Raw genomic sequence first — 17,789 nt, 5'->3', positions numbered from 1 at the left:
CAAAGGCAGCCAGTGGCGGGGTGCTGGATGGACCATCAGCTCTCTGAGCTGCCCTCAAACGAAGGGGCTCTAATGAAATGGAAGCCCCCATTTCTGGGGCAGACACTGAGAGATGGCCGATTTCACTCCCCTGGGGGGCAGGAGAGCACAGCCCCAGTCAGCCTGGACCTTGAGTAAGAAGAGGAACCCACGGGGATGATCTCAGTCTGGGGCCTCCCCCTGGGTGAGACCCCCACGCCGAAGGCCCTGTTGTCACTAACTAAATCCCTTTAAAGCGGCCGACCCACCACACCAAAGTGACAAGAGTGCTTGGGAAAGGCAAGCCCGGTGAGCTGTCTCCTTTGAGAGACTGGAGAACCTCTCCATTGCTCCTGGGACCCGGACCATGAGAACAAATGAAATCCTCTCCTGCCCCCCCACCAAAGCCAGCTGTGTCTGAGGGCCCAGAGCTCTGGCAGACTGACCCACACAGAGCTGACGGCCCCCCTTTCCCTCAGGGTGCAGCAAAGGTGAGAGCAGCCCCCGGGCTCCCTGCCCTGTGGGGCTGGACGCTCTTGAGGCGTGCTACGGGCTTGAGGACGGGGAAGACCCCGGTTACCCTGGACCAGGGGTATGTCGCAGCTCTCGCGGGGTGCTCGAAGGATCTTTACGAGAAGCCCCCATCACTGGCGACAGCAGCCCGCCACAGCGCCTGAGCCAACCACACGGACTCCTGACCCGGAACCTGCCCCTGCTGCCCTCACAGTCCTACCCTCCACGCTTCCTCACTGGCAAAGGGGGTGCTCATTCTTTTTTTCTGCTTGTACGTCAGCCACGTGCGCCATAAACTCCCCTCAGCAATCTCTCTTCATGGTTCCTCTGAGCCTAGGGGAGGGGAAGAAGGCATTTCTCCCCAGTTGAGAACCTCTGCTCTGAAGTGTTAAGGTCACCTTGGCTCCAAGAGGTGAGAAGACCCTGGGCAAGGTGCCTCTGGAGGCCCCAGCGGGGTGTGCCCTTCTGGATCTCCACAGACTCTGAGGCTTGCTTTTGAGCAAGCGGCTGTGGCAGCCAGAGGCCCCGAGGCAGGCCCTCTGCCGATGATGCCCTTTCTCTTCTCTCCCCTGGAGCTAGGGCACCCAGCTCTTCCCTTCCACCTGCAATGCTGCGAACACAGCCCACTGACTTGAGCTGGGGGTCCTGAGAGAGGGGGGTGGGGAAGGGAGAAGGTATAGAATGGGGTGCTGGTCCTGCTGCTCATTGCCTTCCCCTTGGTTTTTCTATGGCTGAGCCGATAAGGACAATGAGCGCCCAAAGAAGCCCACCCACCTGGCCATTGGCACGGGGCCTGTATGGTCCTAAGACAGGGGAACAGGACAGAGACCAGCTTCTGTTCCAGCTTTTGCTGCTGAAGCTGGGGCAGGAAGGATGTGGGGAAAAAACAGAGCCTATTTTCCTGATTCCCATGTGTACCTTTGCATTTCGATGGAAATGAGTACCAGCATCAGAGGGGCCAGAATTTACCGTGTGTTCACACATGTCGTGTATTCTACACCCGTGACCTCCTTTAATTCTCACTGGGGAATCCAGACCTGGGAGGGTGCTTCTCCCCTTAGTCTCAGTTTTCAGATAAGTAAACCGGGTGTCAGAGAGACCAGCTCATTTGCTCAAGATCAAGGTTAACCAACTACCGAGTGATGCGCCAGGACCAGACTCTTGGACTGCCTGACCCCAAAGCCTGTCTTCTTAAGTCATCAAGCTGCACTGTCACCTGGGAGAAAATATTACCGAAAAGGGATGCCACTCAACATCACAACACAATTTAAAATACTGAAAATAAACTTCATAACGAGTAAGACCTACAAAAAAGGCCTGAAAGCTTTACAAAATGACTTACAGAAACAGGGACAAGCTCTGCGTCTGGGTGGGAGAGTTCAAGGCAGCGACATGCCGATTTCCCACTGAAGCGCTTGTCATGACAGACAGGTAGTTATGACGGGCCAGGATCTGGCCCAGGAGCTCTATGCTATCTCCTTTAACAACGGCCTGTGAGGCAAGTGTGGACATCACGAGCCCCATTTCATAGGCCAGAGAGGTCAGCCTCCTTGCCCAAGGTCCCTGGCGGAGAGGGTGAGAGCTGCAAGGCAAGCTCAGGTCTGGTGGCCAGTTGTCTGGTGGGGGAGGGGCGCGCGCTACATGCTCTCACCTCAGGTGCACCAGGCATCCTTCTAGCTCTCTTCTGAGACTGAGATTTCTTTTTTAAACTTCTGCACTGTTTTAAGTGGACTTTATTTTTTAGAGAAGTTTTAGGTCCACAGTAATATTGAGCAGAAGGTACAGAGATTTCCCACATACCCCGCCCTCACCCCCGCAGAGCTTCCCCCATAACGACGTTCCCCACCACAGTGGTACGTTTGTTACAATCAGTGAACCTGCACTGACACATCATTGTCACCCAAGGTCCACAGTTTACTTTAGGGCTCACTCCCGGTGCTGTATGTTCTATGGGTTTGGACAGATGTATAACAACGCACACCCACCTTTACACCCCGAGGATTCTGAATGCAGGCTGGGAGGCAGTGGTGCTAGGGGGTGAGGTGTCAGGGTGGTCCCAAGGCCCCTCTTGGACCAGTCACACCTTTAAGGACATTGAGAGGAGCCGTCCTCTGGTGCTCATGGGCGGAGCTCACTCAGGCAGCTGCAGGCTTAAGAGGTAGCCGACAACTGGCATCTTCTGGGCAGGGGAAGAAGCAGGCCCACCTCCCTACCAGGGTCCAGCAGGAAGCTCTGAGCATGCACCCTACATTCCATGCTACTGAAATCAGGGTTGCATTTTCATTTAAAAACATGTAATTGGATCTCTAGCTAATGGGAGGGTTTTTTCTCTGGTGCCAAGAATTTTAATTTGACACCTGCAAATTCTTTCTGACAAAAGGGATTTTCATATAAAGTATGCAAGGAGCAGGAGACACTGAGGCAACAGCTACTTATCCTGAATGACGGAAAAACAGAACCAACCGAGGGTGCCAGAAGGGCAGGACTACCAAGTATCGCTGGAGTAGAACTGAGCGACAATAGCAGGCAAGACACCCCAGCAAGGCCAAGTGCCAATGGGACTATGGAACATGGTGGTGTCTCTGAGGCTCTGCCCCTCCCTGCGCCCAGCTCTTGCATCATTAACACCTGGGCACACTCTGTTCCCTGAGGCCAGTGGCTCTCACCAAGTGTGAGAAGCATGTGAGTTTATCATACTGGGAGAAAGAAATATTTGCAACACCAATGACAAACATAATGTCCCCAATATACAAAGAGCTTCTACAAATCAATAAGAAAATGGACAAAGGGTCTGAGGGCTGAAGCTTTTGCAGGATATACACAGCTCTCCACAGCTCACCACATGGAGAACTGTTCTTAAGAACCTGTGGAACAGGCGAAGGCGGCCAGAAATGGGGATGATGATACAACTATAAACACCAGCTCCCCCGCTCCCATGTGGTTCTGATGTTGGTAGCTGGGACAAACACTTATGGAACACAGGCATGATGGTTAAGTGAGTAGAGGATGAGCTTTGGAGTCAAACAGATCTGGTTTTGAGTTTGGCCTCACACTTCCTAGCTGTTGGGGGGTACTTTACCTCCCTCAGTCTGAGTCTTCTGAACTGTAAAATAGAAAGAGTGACAGTACTTCCCCACAGAATTGTCCAGGGTTCCCCAGATACCACGAATCAAGGGTCCAGCATAGTTCCTGGCACAGGAATGACTTCATACAAGCTATTGTTAAGAATCACCCGATCCCGGGGCTCTGGAATCGAGCCCCGCCATCGGGCTCCCTGCTCCGCGGGAAGCCTGCTTCTCCCTCTCCCACTCCCCCTGCTTGTGTTCCCTCTCACGCTGTCTCTCTCTCTCCCTATCAATTAAATAAATAAATAAAATCTTTAAAAAAAAAAAAAAGAATCACCCGAAACAGTGGGATAACCTGCACCTTGAGGCCCCTTGGCTGGATGTAACATTGTGGCTAAATTCTCCCCACCAGTCTGGCTGTGACCTGATCTGACTGAATGGGCTTTCAGGGTCTTAAACCTCAGGGAGCTCTGACTGAGATCAGGGCTGTGTTTGGAAAAACTGGGAAAACCCACGAGAGAGTGATTTCTAGACATCCCAGAAAGGAAGCTCCAGGAGAAGGGGGACTTTGTGTTGTTCATGGCTGTATTTCCATTGCCAAGTACACAGTATGCACTCAAGGTTGCCAAAGAGACTGGGCATGGGACACTTAGGAATGTGATGTGGTGAAGAACCAGGATAGGGCAGAATCAGGACTCATTACTGATTATCATGGTCCCCAACTCCCTCCCTGGAGAGATGGGAAAGCAGGGACTCTCTGCTCCTGTTACGGCAACAGCCCCCCTTGAGCCCCAAGAGCAGGTGCAATCCTTTCCCGGCAGGGGCCCGCAAGATAGGCCCAAAGCTCTGAGAACATTTGGCACTTCAGCAAATCGCGTTTCCACAGCCGCAACCCGAACAGAGCTGTTTAATGGACTGCGTCTCCTCCTGCTCCCTGTAAATGCACACGCACACAGAAACCCATCACGAGCAAAGAGAGCTGCATAGGATTAAACAAGTCAATTTAAAGGACTGAAAACTCAGCTGCTTCCAGTGAAGTCCTAGCAAAGTTCTGCTTTCCCTTTCTGTCCTGAAATGAGGGCTGTGAGTGTACAGTGAGTCACCCCTAACCGGGCTGTGTCCTCCTGGGCCCCACACTGCAGTGGGGTGCTGAGGGGAAGGGAGAGAGAGGCCGTGTGTGTGCGTGTGCGTGCACGTGAATGGGGCAGGCAGGAGGGGTCAAGGGCAGATGCCCAGACCATCTGTTTTGGATTTTTCTGGAAATGCAGAGTACCTCAGAGGACGGAGAGGCAGACACCTGCCCGTCTGCATCTCTTTTCAGCTCAGGTTTAAGAAAGCAAAGTCAGGCTGCAGGAAAACTACCCTGGGCCCCACACAGCCTGGTACCAGCCTCAGGCACCTCACGCACAGAAGGTTGTGAGCAGTGTCCCTCTCCCCTCTCCCCAACCCCCCCAGCTCTTGTCCACTCCCATGTTCCCAATGGGCAGTGTGGGGGATCTGTGGATTCACGTGCCCACTGCCTCAGGGGGCACACACAGCTCTGCCTGGAGCCCACAGCTGCCCAGAAGACAGAAGGAGAGGGACCAGTTGAGGCACAGCCTGCCACAGCGTCCGACAGGCAGCCTGGAGCTAGGATGGGTTCAGAGAAGGGATGCTACCCTGGCTGATGGCAACACCCAGCTGCAAATCCTGCCCCTTGGCTGGGAGGCTGGGGAGTCCTGAAAAAGAACCACCTTAGCCTAACTGCACAGAATGGACCACTGCCGAGGATGGGTGGGGACAGGTGGGGCCTCCCCAAGGGGGCTGAAGGATGCAGGGCCCAGCTCTCCTTCCCCTTCTCTGGGTTAGCCTCTCTCTTCTGCTCTTGACTCCAACACAGCAAAGCTTAAAGGGACAATTTCAAACCAGAGGGCAGAATGGAGTCTGGGTGAAATGAACAGAACAAAAGCTCCAGAGCGGCCAGGGCCGTGCGGCCGGGCACTCAGCATTTTCCGAGGGTCAGTTCACCCTCACAGCCATGTGCTGCCACTGCCCCACTGAGAAGAGAAGGAACCGGACGTGCAGAGTTGTGAAGTGACTTACTCACGGCCAGGAAGCTAAGTGGGGCCAGACCTTGCCTTTGGGTGCCCAACCCACAGCCGAGCTGCCCACCACCACACCCCCTGCCTTCTACGGTCGAGCCAGGTCCCCCCCACCCCCCCAAGGCTGGTGTTCTTGCATTGACCCAGTGCTCTTCAGAAGGGCCGGCGGAGGAAGTCCTTGTTCCCAAAGCCAAGAGCATTAAACCCAGCTTTTCCTGGAAGCGATGCACATTTACCAGGTAGGAAGAGAGCAATTTTTTGGATGCTGATTTAAGAGAACAACAACAAAACGAGCACTTCTCATCTACCAGGTCCCATTAGCCACTCAAAAGGGGAGGCTGGGTAGCCCTGCACAGAAGGAAAGGGGCACACGTGACCTACCTCGTCGGATTCATCCGATAGCGTCTGTAGCAGGATGGGGAAGAGGCTGTCGGTATGCCGGAACATCTGGAGAGCAGAGAAGCCGGGGCACCCGTGAGCATTGCCCCCCACCCCCCACCAGTGGATTCGGCATGGATGGGGTCTTACTGCACTGCACGGACCACCCCCACGCCCTCCCAGGGCCCCTCCAGCATCTGTCACTCCTCTGCCTGACCAGAATCCTACCAAGCACGAGGCGGCCCCCAAAAACCAAGGTGTACCCCAAAGCAGCCCCCAGCTTGGAAGGGCCTCCGGGGCTGACGGGCCCAGGGACTCACCTTCCGGGGAGTCTTGATATAGAGGTGGTACAGCCACTTCAGGACGGCGATCCTGGTCATCATCCCGATGGCCATGTCACTGAGGTGGCAGTTTAGGACCTGCACAATGCCATCGAGGTGGAGTGTGACCGGGGCCCTCTCGGTGCTGTGGGCAAGATCATGGAGGAGACAGGTGTTGAAGCCACTGGTGCCCCTCCGCCCTGGCCGCAGGGCCACCCCGGTTCCGCACTCAGAACCACACTCCGCCTCCCTCTCCTGGGCGCAGCGGTCGGGGGCGGGCAGGTGGTGCCCACCCTGGCATGGCTCCCGGAGGGCTGGCTTCACCGCCTTGACCTTCCTCCTTTCTTTTCAAGGCCAGAGCTGTGACAACCACAGGTGGGGGAAGAGGGCCAGTCTGCTGCATGCCTGCCCGCCTCCCCAGCACTAGCCTGGCCTGGGCAGAAAACCTCTCTGATGTCACCGAGCTGGGGCCCAGCAGACCTCGGGGCTGGAAGGCTGTTCAGCATCTCCAGACCCTTTGTTGATAAAACCAAACCACCACCTCCGACGAGTCCAGGGCAAAGCCCTGAAAATAGCCCTGAAGAGCCAACAGGTTTTTTCACCGGGCAAACGAACTCTTCTCGAGTAAGGATAGGGCTCGTGGCTTTAGATCTTGCCATACTCCAGGCCATTTGGCACAGGGTTTGGCTTGGTTGAGAAGCCTTGAGAGTTGCCTGTGAAGCTATAATGCTTTCGTCTGAGTCGGGGAAGGAGCAATACAGCCTCTGCCTCTGAGAGACAGAGCCTGTTCGGACTGCGCTTCGCTCCAGCGGGGCACAGGCTCCCGGGCCCAAAGCCTCGCCGGCGTCCGGGCAGAGAGAGGCCCCTGCCCAGCAGCCCGGAGGAGACTGGCTGCCACAGCCCTCTGCCCGAAGCACGGCTCCCAGGCAGAGGCTGGAGTTTCCAGGGGTGGGGGCAGCACGGGCTGAGAACCTAAGGATGTTAGCGAGGGGCTCCCTTCCTGTGACAAGTCATGCCGCCCAAAGGCCTCATGACAGGTGCCCCCCGGGGGCTGCAGTTCCTGAGGACCCCGGCCAGGCAGTTCAGCTGCCTGCCGGGACACAATGGTCTCGCGTGGTATTTCTAGGCTGCTCAATTATTCATTTGCAGCAGGAACTCGATGCCTGTGCTTCCCTAACTCGCCCGCAGCCTCTCTGAAGCTCATTTGATGTGAATTCCTAAAGGGCCCCGCTCTCAGCTCTGTAACTGCTCAGCGGAACTGCTATTCACTACGGTTTGATGATTCCCCATAGCGCTCATTTCAGGGGTGAGAGTGGGCACTCCCGTCCTCTGGTAGCCGGAGGGGCTGGGCGTGCTGAGCCTCTGGCCGGGGCGGCCCCTGAGATTTCCCCAGGAGTCATGTGGCCAGAAGTTCTGGGGTCTTCTGAGAATATCCAAACGTTTAGATTCTTTGGGAGCCTAAGACAGATGGGGAAACTAAGGTACAGACAAGTCCAGGGTGGCAAATGCAAGCTCCCAGCCAATCTCTTCAGCAATTCCTCTCCCACACTCACTATCTAGTAGAAATACAACATGAGCCACCTGTGGAATTTCACATTTTCAAGTTTTGTACTAACAAGTAACAAGAAACAGGTAAAATTTTAATGATATATCTTTAATGACTCTAACATACCCAAACAACAGCATTTCAACATACGATCAATACAATAATCAACACACACGTCACTCAGGGTACTTCATATTCTCTTCTGTGTCCTAAGTCTTTGAAACCCCGCGCGCGCCTCACCCCGACAGCACATGTCCGTTCAGACCAGCCACACGGCACGTGCCCAGTAGCCCCACGACAGCGGCTACCGCCACAGACAACACGGCGCGACAGTGTCCGGCTAACGAGCTACCCTACAGCTTCCAGAGCATTCCCTTCCCTCTCTGACAACTTCCTAGATGCTCCCTCTGCTCCTGCCGATGACCAGGACTTACTCTCTCATCTCTAAGTCCTTCTTTATCCCATCCTGCTGGCCTCCTACCTGGCTCCTTCCAGCATGCTGTTATAGTTCTTCTCCTTGAGAAGCTGGAAAAGTTCCAGAAACCTACCCGCAGCCCAAGGCCTTAACAAAGGAGGAGCTCAGGATGCTGTGAGGAAGGAACAGAAGCCGTCCCGGCCCTGCCTCTTCTTTCCTAACCTGGTGAGCCCCCAGTCCACAGTGAGTCCCTTTCCTCAGCAGGAGCGGCAGGGCATTCCCATCCCCACATGGGGCCCAGGGTGCCAGGAGGACCCTGTGCCTGGCAGGCCACCACCACTTTCTTAGCTGAAATGGCCCCCTTGGGAGCCAGGCCTTGTTTTCACTCCCCCAGGGGAGTCAGAACTGTACTGGCCAGCAACGGCTGTGTCCTAAGCTACTGGTGAGGAGGAAGACAGCGCCAAGCCCAGCTTCCCCAACTCCACCCTGCAAATCAGGCCCCGAGGTTACCCAGTCAGCAAGTGGTAGCACCAGCAATTTGAATGTGAGCAGTCGGAGTCTAGAGTGGCCTCGTCCACCACATGCCACTGCCTCCCAGTGGGCCAGGCTCAGGAGAGTCCACTTCCAACTGGCCCCTGGCAAAGGCAGCAAGATGGCAGCCCCTCTGGGGACTGGCCACTCCCTGGCTAGGTCAGACCTGGCAGCCCCATGTACTGGAGGTAGAAAGAGGTCATCACGTATACCTTTCACCGTATTTTCTTATCAGTATGGTAGACAAAGTCTCTACGTGGGGTGAGAAAGGATACCGGGAAAGCCTGGTGCCGATCCATGTGGGGGGCACTCCAAAGCTGAGCAGCCCAAATAGGGCTCCAAGATGCTAGATGGTCCCTGGGGCAGCTGGGCTCCTTGCTTCAGTGTGGTCTCTTGCTTCACTTCTGGCCAGCTCAGCGTCTCCTCTGAGGGACAAAGCAAAGGCCAGCCCATGGTGGCATCTCCCTCAGGTGGCACTGTGTCAAGGCCAAACAACGAAGGATTTCATGGAGCGGTGTGTGAGAACTGGCAGTATTTTGTGCGCTAACATGACTTCCCCACAACAGAACTCCCCAGACATGGGCACCTTCAAATCACTGCCGAGGCAGGTGTCAACTTCAACCAACCAAGAACATCATAGCCAAAAGGGACCTCATGGTTCAAGTAACTTGATCCTTCAGTGCACGGATGAGATAGTATGAGACCTGTCCAAGGCCATGCGGCCATGCGCTGAAAACTTATTCTTGTAGCTGGAGACATTCTCCACAGGTCTCACTTCCCCTGGCTGGTTGGAGGGGAGGCTCATGGGAAGCAGGCGCACCCCAGGGCACCAGGGAGACTGATCTTCGTGCCCAGGAAAGATCCCACCAGCTGTCAAGGAGGTGGCTCTCAGCGGCTCCGCTGGGTGTGGTTGGCCCCTGTGTGCTGGGCTCCTGACGTGCTCCGAGGGAAGCCAGAACTCTGTGAGAAGCCAGGCCCTTCTTCCAGAGGGCAGGCTGCAGGGCATACTCAGCTGCTGCGCTGCTGCTAGCCTGGAGTCTGAGATGGGGTAGCCTCCGCCCTGGCTTCCCTTCCCCAGAGAGCAGAAGGCAGCTCACTCACAGTTTAAAATTTATTTCTGCATCGGTTCCAAACAGTCTAGACCAGTCACTCCTGGGGGCTTCTGAGTTATTTCAAGGTGTCTGCAAAACTCCATTTCCACTGCACATTTTCTCATAAGGCATCTCATAACTAATGTCTTACACATATATGTACTACATTTTCCAAATGCATGGCACTACTGTGGCCATTAAAATACCGACTTATTAAATAATACTTCTGATACTACTAATAAATAATGATAAATTCCAGTGGTTCTCTCTGGGAGGTGGCACTTCATTTCTGTAATGTCTAACTTTGTATGGTACTAGTATGTTACATCTCTAATCAAATTAGAAGAGAAGAAATAAAAAAAAGAAGTGTTTCTGAACTCAACGTTTTTTTTTTATAAAGTATCTTTACAACTTCTTTTCAGTCAGCAGATGCTCAAAGTTGGGAAGCACTGAATTCCAGATCTTTCTGCCTGCCTTTCTGCAGCCAGCTATACCAGGAGACCTATACTGAATGTTGCTGATGACACCGCGGCCCTCGGCGAGGCCCAGGGCATCAGAGTGGACGCCTGTGTCCACACCTGTCCCGGGCTCCCACATCAGCTGAGTGAGGGAGGCTGACGTGGGGTTTCTGTAACTCTCCCAGTGCACCCACTCAAGGTCACAGCAGGGGGCTTGGGAGGAACACCGGCCTGGCTTGAATTCCAACTTGGCCACTAAGGAGCTTAGAGATTTTGGGCAAGAAGTTAACCTCTCTAGGCCTGTTTCCTCATTTGTAAAATGGGGATAATAATGAGGTTCTCGTAATAGTAACTGCACTAAAATGTGTAAAGAGCTTTCTGTGGGCTGGGCACCGTTCTATTCTCTTTACATATTCAACTCATAGGAGCTCCACACCCCTAGGAGGTAGGTATTATCACTGCACCCGGTTTACAGATGAGGACACTGGGGCAGGGAGCAGGGCCACAGAGTCAGGACGTGTGTCCAGGCAGTTGGACTGCACTGTGCAGAGGATTCATGGGAGCCGAGGGCAGGCAGTGGGGCTGGACAGTCGCAGGGCAGGTTCTGTTTCTTGGTGACCCTGGAAGGTGCCCTCTTGCCCAAGCGCAGTCCCCCTCTGGCAGCACCTACTGGAGGAAGCATGCACCCACCCTACTGTCCTCCGCTGCCATCTCCAAGGAGTGGGGGGCCCAGGCACCGTGGCTCGGGGTTCACGACTCCGAAGGCCGCCCCCCTCTCTGGCACAGCTACTGACTCAGACCGCAGCTGCCACGAGGAAGGGGCCATTCGTGGGAGACAGAAAGCTTGAGATGATTTGCTCTTGGTTTTTAATTTTAAAAGGGTAGGATCCGACATGGGCTCCTGAATGACAGGTATAAAGCAAAGCCTGGTTCCAACGAGGTAGTTCCTCGCCTTGGCCTCTAGACCCGGCCCGGCAAATGGCACCCCTGCCTCCCAAGCGAGGCGGTGGAGAGTCGTGCCCGCCTGCACGGTCAGTCGGTGATGTCCGATCTCTGCCTCCTCCTAGACCTCCCTCCACCTCGCACTGCCAACTCCATGGAGCAGGATAATTCCCCGTGGCCTGGACAACAGTGACAGGTCTGCAACAGGCTTCTGTGCTCCCACTGTTGTCCCGCCCTCATGTGCCCTCCCGGGGGCTGCCACAGGACCTCCCATGTCACAGGTTGGTACCTGGTACCACCACTTAGCAGGCAGGCTTCCACGGCCTTGAGAACAAAAGCAGGGTGCCATCTTCCTGCACCTCCATCCAGATCCCCCCCCTGCCGAATCCAGGATCCAAACCTGCCTCCTTAACCACCCCTCCCCGAATCCAGGATCCAAACCTGCCTCTTTAACTGCCCCCCTCCCCGAATCCAGGATCCAAACCTGCCTCCTTAACCAACCCCCCCCGCCCGAATCCAGGATCCAAACCTGCCACCTTAACCGCACCCGGGGGTGCTGAGAGCCACATGGCACAGAGCCCTTGACTGGCCCACTCACACACCTGTTCCTCCTTCCACCCCAGCTCGGGAAATGCCAGGATATCCTGAGTTGGCTCAAGCCCCAAATCTAGAAGTTATTTTTTCCCTCATGTCTCTCCTCTCGCTCCACCACATGCATCCGCAAATCCTGTCAATTCACCCTTCACAAAAGAGAAAAGAACCTCCCCAACTTTCTCCATGTTCTGCCCCCTCTTCGGGCTGAGCCTCTTTCCCTTAACACAGGCTGGTCAACAGTGAACCCCCCAGCTGGTCTGCACTCACCCGACCCCCCTAAATCCCTTCTCTACACAGCAGGCCCCACATCGCCTGTCCCTCCTCAGCCCAAAAATGGTAATACTACTACGAATGACGCCATGGGATTTAAACAACAGCAAAATCCAATGACGTGACAGGAAGTATTTGGCACAGCGGGCCCAGGAAGCACTCACGAGTGATCATCCTCATCAGCCACGATGCTGGTGAGCTTCGGCTCAGGCGCCATGGCTGGCCCCCAACATCCTGAGTACCCCCTCCCCCCAGAAACCACTGTCCTGTTTCTGTCTCCCCATTGGAGAACCTCAAGGTTGGGGACCACAGTCAGGGGTCCCATCTTTACCTTGGAACCTGTGGGGCTGAACACAGGCAGGTACTCTGGAGTATGTGACAACTAATGGGATGAATAAACAAATAATGTCTACTGCCTTGCTCAGACGATTAGGAGAGGTCCCAGGAGCAATCCACATTTATAGTCCATACTCACACACTTCGAACACCCCCACGGGGTCCTTAGAGGTAAGAATAAATGAACAAATGATACCAGAGGAGGAAAGAGCCGAAAGGTCTGGGAAGCAGAGAGCCTCTCGGGGGTTAAGTGCAGATCTTCTCTTCATGAGTGACCTGTTCCCCAGGGCCCAGGTTCAGGGCTGAGTTCAGAGGGAAGACACCGCTGCAGGAGAGTGCCATCCATCGCAACCCCACAGAAAAACTGACATGGGGCAAGTCCAGGGGACTCGGGACAGGGACAGAATGGCGAGAACTCCCTCTCCAGGGGAACGCCATCACCCTGCATACAGGATGGAGGGAATTGCAAGGAAGGGAATGATCCTGCTGCTGGGCCTGCACCGCCCCCGCGTGGAAGGCTGCGCCATGACAGCCGACCTGGCTCCCCGGGGAGGACCGCTCCTGCTGCCCAGTCTCTGCACTCCCGGACTCTGGAACGGCCGTCTCCTTGCCAGTCTTGTCAGTCCCACGTTCTCCTGACAAGCAAAAGTTCCGGGCAAAGGCATCTGTACGTGCCTCCCTGTAGCCACCATGCACTGGTGATACTTTCACAGCTCATACTTACTGACCTCCAGCAGCTTCTAATCCCTCCCCACGGCTGCTGGTCCGTCAGAACTGGGTGGACTGGGTTTGCTCAGCATCTTTCAGATTCCCTCACCAGGCACCTCCTGTGTCCCACCTGGAGAGTTTGCCCCGGGTCTTCCCTGAAGTTTCCTGCACCCAGGAAAGATCTAGGCCACTTGCTTTCTATCAACACCTCTGGCTGGCACAAACCACTTACCTGGCTGGTGTGAAGACGCCGCTGCCGCTACTGAAGCTGGAGTCACAGGAACCATCGGGGCCTCCTGGGGACAGTGAGAGGAACAAGATGTCACGCCCAAGGGCTGCTGGGGTCTCGGAGTGCACGAGATCCCCGCTATAAGGACACGGACCCTCTAGCTCCCCACACCTTGATTCTGGCTCTTGAAGAGGACTGTAGCTCGGGAGCCCTGAGGACACAGTGCCACTCATTCCCCAAAGCTTGCTGGAGAGCACCCATGCTTGGAAGTTTTCAGGCACAGCGATCTCAAAAGGAGAAGGACACCTGTGCTCACACATCTGGGAAATCTCAGAAGGGACTGCTGGCCCAAGGGCATGTCACAAACCACTCCTGGGAAGGTCCACATCATTAGCCACCCAGGAAATGAAAATCAAAGCTGCCAGGAGGTACCATTTCACACCCACCAGGGGGGCTAAAACAGAGTAAGTGTGTGAGGCTGTGGAGAAAGGAAAATGCTCGGAGCCTGTGGGTGGGAATGTAAAACGGTGCGGATGCTCTAACTGCCTGGCAATTCCTTCAGGGTTCAACGCAGTTACCCTATGACCTGGCAGTTCCACTCCTAGATAGATACCCCAGAGGAAAGGACACTTCTGTCCACACCGGAACCGCACACCACGTTCAGAGCAATCCCAATGTCTACCAGCTGATGAATGCATCAATAGAATGAGTTAGCGCCGTACAATGGACTATTATTTAACAATAACAAGGCGTGAAGTACTGATATGTGCTCCAACATGGATGAAGACTGAAGATATGCCAAGGGAAAGAACCTAGTTGCAAAAGCCCACATATTGTAGGGCTCCATTTGTGTGAAATGTCCAGAATGGACAGATCTATAAAGACAGAACATAGAATAAAGGTTGCCGAGAGCTAGGGGTAAGAGGCCATGATACCCAGTTTCTTTCTTTCTTTCTTTTTTTTTAAAGATTTTATTTATTTGACAGAGAGAGACACAGTGAGAGAGGGAACACAAGCAGGGGGAGTAGAAGAGGGAGAAGCAGGTTTCCTGCAGAGCAGGGAGCCCGATGCGGGGCTCCATCCCAGGACCCTGGGATCATGACCTGAACTGAAGGCAGACGCTTAACAACTGAGCCACCCAGGCGCCCCGATACCCAGTTTCTTAAATTAAAAAAAGCAAAACAAAAACCAAAACCTTTTTATTTTGAAATAATTTTAGATTCAGATTTATCTGAAATAGCACAGAATTTTGTTTACCCTTCACCCCGATGCTCCTAGTGTTAACATCATACGTTATCAAACCAGGAAAGCAGCACTGACACAAGACTATTAACAAAACTACAGAGCTAATTAGAACGTCACCGGGTTTTCCACTCATGCCCTTTGTTCCAGGACAGAATCGGGGAGCACACGTTACATTTAGTTGTCCAGGCTTAGTCCCCTCCGATCTGGGACTATCATTGAAGCCCTGGTCAGTTACACTGCAGAATGTGTTGCCACCTGGGTTGGTTGCGTGTTTTCTCATGATTAGGCTGAGGTTACACATTTCTGGAAGAATGCCACCAAAGTGATATGCCTTCTCAGTGCATCATGTCGGGGGTACATGATGTCTGTCTTGTTACCGGTGATGCTAAACCAATCATTGGACTGTGGTAGTGTCTGCTGGGTTTCTCTCCTGTGAGTTACTAGTCTCCTTTTTGTAATCAGTAAATATCTTGGGGAAGACTTGAGACTAGACAAATACCCAGTTTTTTCCTCAAACATTCCCTTGCTGATTTTGGCATCCATTGGTGGATCTGTAATAATTATTACTGTTGAGTTTCCCTAATGGTTATTTTCTGTTTTCCTCTGTCTTTCTACACTTATTAACTGGAATTCCTCTATATGGAAAAGCTGTCCCTTCTCATCCATCCATCCATATCATTATGTATATATATTTTATTCTGCGGATTACAAAATAAAACTATCATTATTTATATATTGTTGTTCAAATGGTACCAGCCTTGACCTGTTAGAAGTTTTAAATTATACAAGTAAAACATATTCTCATTCTAAAAACTTCAAGCAAAGCAAAGCATGCTCCATCTCTCCCTAGCCTTCAATCTTACTTCACTCTATGTGCAGGTAATCACTTTACTGGTTAGGCAAGTATCCCTCTCCATCTTTTGCTTTCCTTCTTTTTGTTCTGTAACATAAATGGAATCACAGGATATTTTCTGCAATTTGCTTTTTTCCCTTTTTAACTTTGTATTATGTCTTAAAGCAGTCACTGCTATTCCTGTGGACCACGGACCACCCCCCAATCCCAAGGTAAAGAGGGCCTTGATTTCCACGTTGAACAGAAAGGCTCCGAGCTGCTGCCTGTCTCCTCTAGTCCCAGAGGCCCTTTAGGGGATGGGGCACAGCTCGGTAGGGACAGGTATGGGCTGGGCATGACGGGACAGACCGGGGCCCAAAGGGGAGGACTTGCAGGGAAGCCTGGACCGGCAGCCAGGACTCCGTGCTCCCAGTGGCCTCCTCCGTCTCGACTTCTAGAAACACACACGTTTGTAGATGAAATGACCCGATGTCAGAAATAGGCTTCAAATTAATTTCAATTGTTTCCTAACTTTCACTCTTCCGCCTCCCTCATGCGTCCTCCTGTGGGAGCACATTTCTCCAGGGTCCCACGTGGGGGGTGCTGCTGGGGGAAGGGCCAGGCATTTTATATTTTAATCCATATTGATAAGTTGCTCTTTAGGAAGGTTCTACCAATAACAAATGCGCTTCAGGAACAGAGGAGCAGTCGATCCCCAGCAAGCCTCACACAGGGATATTAGTAATCTTTTACATTTTTGCCAAGTTGATCAGTAAAAATGGTACATTGTTTTACTCTGCAATGCTCCCCTTTTCAGTCAAGCTGTACATCTGTGGCTTCCCTTTTTGTATTATTCCCTCCTCAGAGAACCAGGGTGTAAACAGCACTAGAAGCATAGACTCAGAGCCCTTGGGGCGAAGTGTGAGCCGGGACTCCCTTACTTACTAGCTGTGTGACCTTGGGCAGCTTACTGGACTTTGCCTCCAGTCCCTCACCTGTATGATGGGGTAACCAGTGCACCAGGCTTGTTAGGACAGTACGTCAGCTACCATTTGTTAGGTGTTCAAAATGAAAAACCTTACCTACGTCTCTATTTATTTCCTAAGGACAAATTTTTAAACGTTTATGGCTTCTGACACATGCTGCTGAATGTATCTACCAGACAATGTATTTCACTTGTTTACTCTGTGCCTCTCCCACTAAGAATGCTCCTTGCCCCCAAGTCTCCACAGGGGATATGTATTTCCTTCATGATCAGAGTAAAATATGGGGGTGGGGTGGGGGCCGAGTGGAAGCTAAGGAGAAGGAAAAGATTCAGTTCAAATGACCGCCATGGACCTGGCTTGGAGCCCCCAGTCCTCTGTGACCACATGGAGGGCCACATGTGATTAAGTGATTAAGCAACTGTGGGTCTGCCCCTGAGCTCCCTGCAGGCAGGACCTGGGTCTGATTCACCTGCATCTGGAGGGTCCACAGAAGCTGCTGATACACCCAGGCCCATCAAAGCCTTGCAAATGGATGGATTCCATTACACATCTACCAACGGTGGTTGCCAGCCCTCTCCTGGAAACACTATTCACAGCTCTGCCCCTCACCTGCCACATGAATTTCTATCCCTGACCCTCTATGGTCCCTCATTTAGGACCTACCAGGGGCCCATTACCATCTGGGAAAGGCTGGTGATAAAAAACAAGGACGCAAAAGCCCTGCCCTGAGAGTCTTGCTAAGTAAGTAGATGGATATGTGATATGCATGTATTAAAACAGTTTGACACGAAAGCACCTGTTGCTGAGAGTGTCTGGCCTTTGCCATGTGCTAAAAGCTTTATAAGCAAAAATCTCACTTAAAACTCACCATCACACTATAGGTTTGGTATTCTTATTGTTATCCTATTTAACGAATACGGAATCAGAGGCTTAAAAAGGCTCAGTGGCTTGTCCAAGGGCAACAGAAAGGAAGTTAACAAAGCCAGGACTCACCAGCAGGCCGCTCTGACCCCAGAATCTAGGCCAGGACACTTGAGACAGTCAGGCAGCATCATGGAGAGGAAGAGGGAGCACACAGCAAGAGCCCAGGAACTCGGAGCAAGGGCACTGCATTATGGACCCCTCAAGTGGCAGGGCCAAGGGGAAGCCAGAGCAAGTGGAGAGGGGCTGGGGACAGTGCGGCACAGAGGAGGCCCCGGGGTTGGAGGTGAGGGCGAAGTGCACGCGTGCA

At 53.2% G+C, this 17,789-nt stretch overlaps 1 protein-coding gene across 1 annotated transcript in view; it reads right to left on the bottom strand.

Annotated features, from left to right (window-relative positions):
• VAC14 (VAC14 component of PIKFYVE complex) overlaps positions 1–17,789 on the bottom strand; it is a 100,081-nt gene that overhangs the window by 62,363 nt on the left and 19,929 nt on the right. The window contains exons 10-12 of the mRNA XM_021703079.1: positions 13,499–13,562; positions 6,376–6,520; positions 6,059–6,124 (exon numbers count right to left, since the gene is read on the bottom strand). Coding sequence (XP_021558754.1) covers positions 6,059–6,124; positions 6,376–6,520; positions 13,499–13,562 — 275 coding nt within the window. The remainder of the gene's footprint in view (positions 1–6,058; positions 6,125–6,375; positions 6,521–13,498; positions 13,563–17,789) is intronic.

The sequence above is a fragment of the Neomonachus schauinslandi genome, chromosome 16 (assembly GCF_002201575.2).
Source record: "Neomonachus schauinslandi chromosome 16, ASM220157v2, whole genome shotgun sequence".
NCBI lineage: Eukaryota > Metazoa > Chordata > Mammalia > Carnivora > Phocidae > Neomonachus > Neomonachus schauinslandi.
The sequence above is the reverse complement of the archived record's forward strand: the minus strand, read 5'-3'. Positions and strand labels throughout refer to the sequence as shown.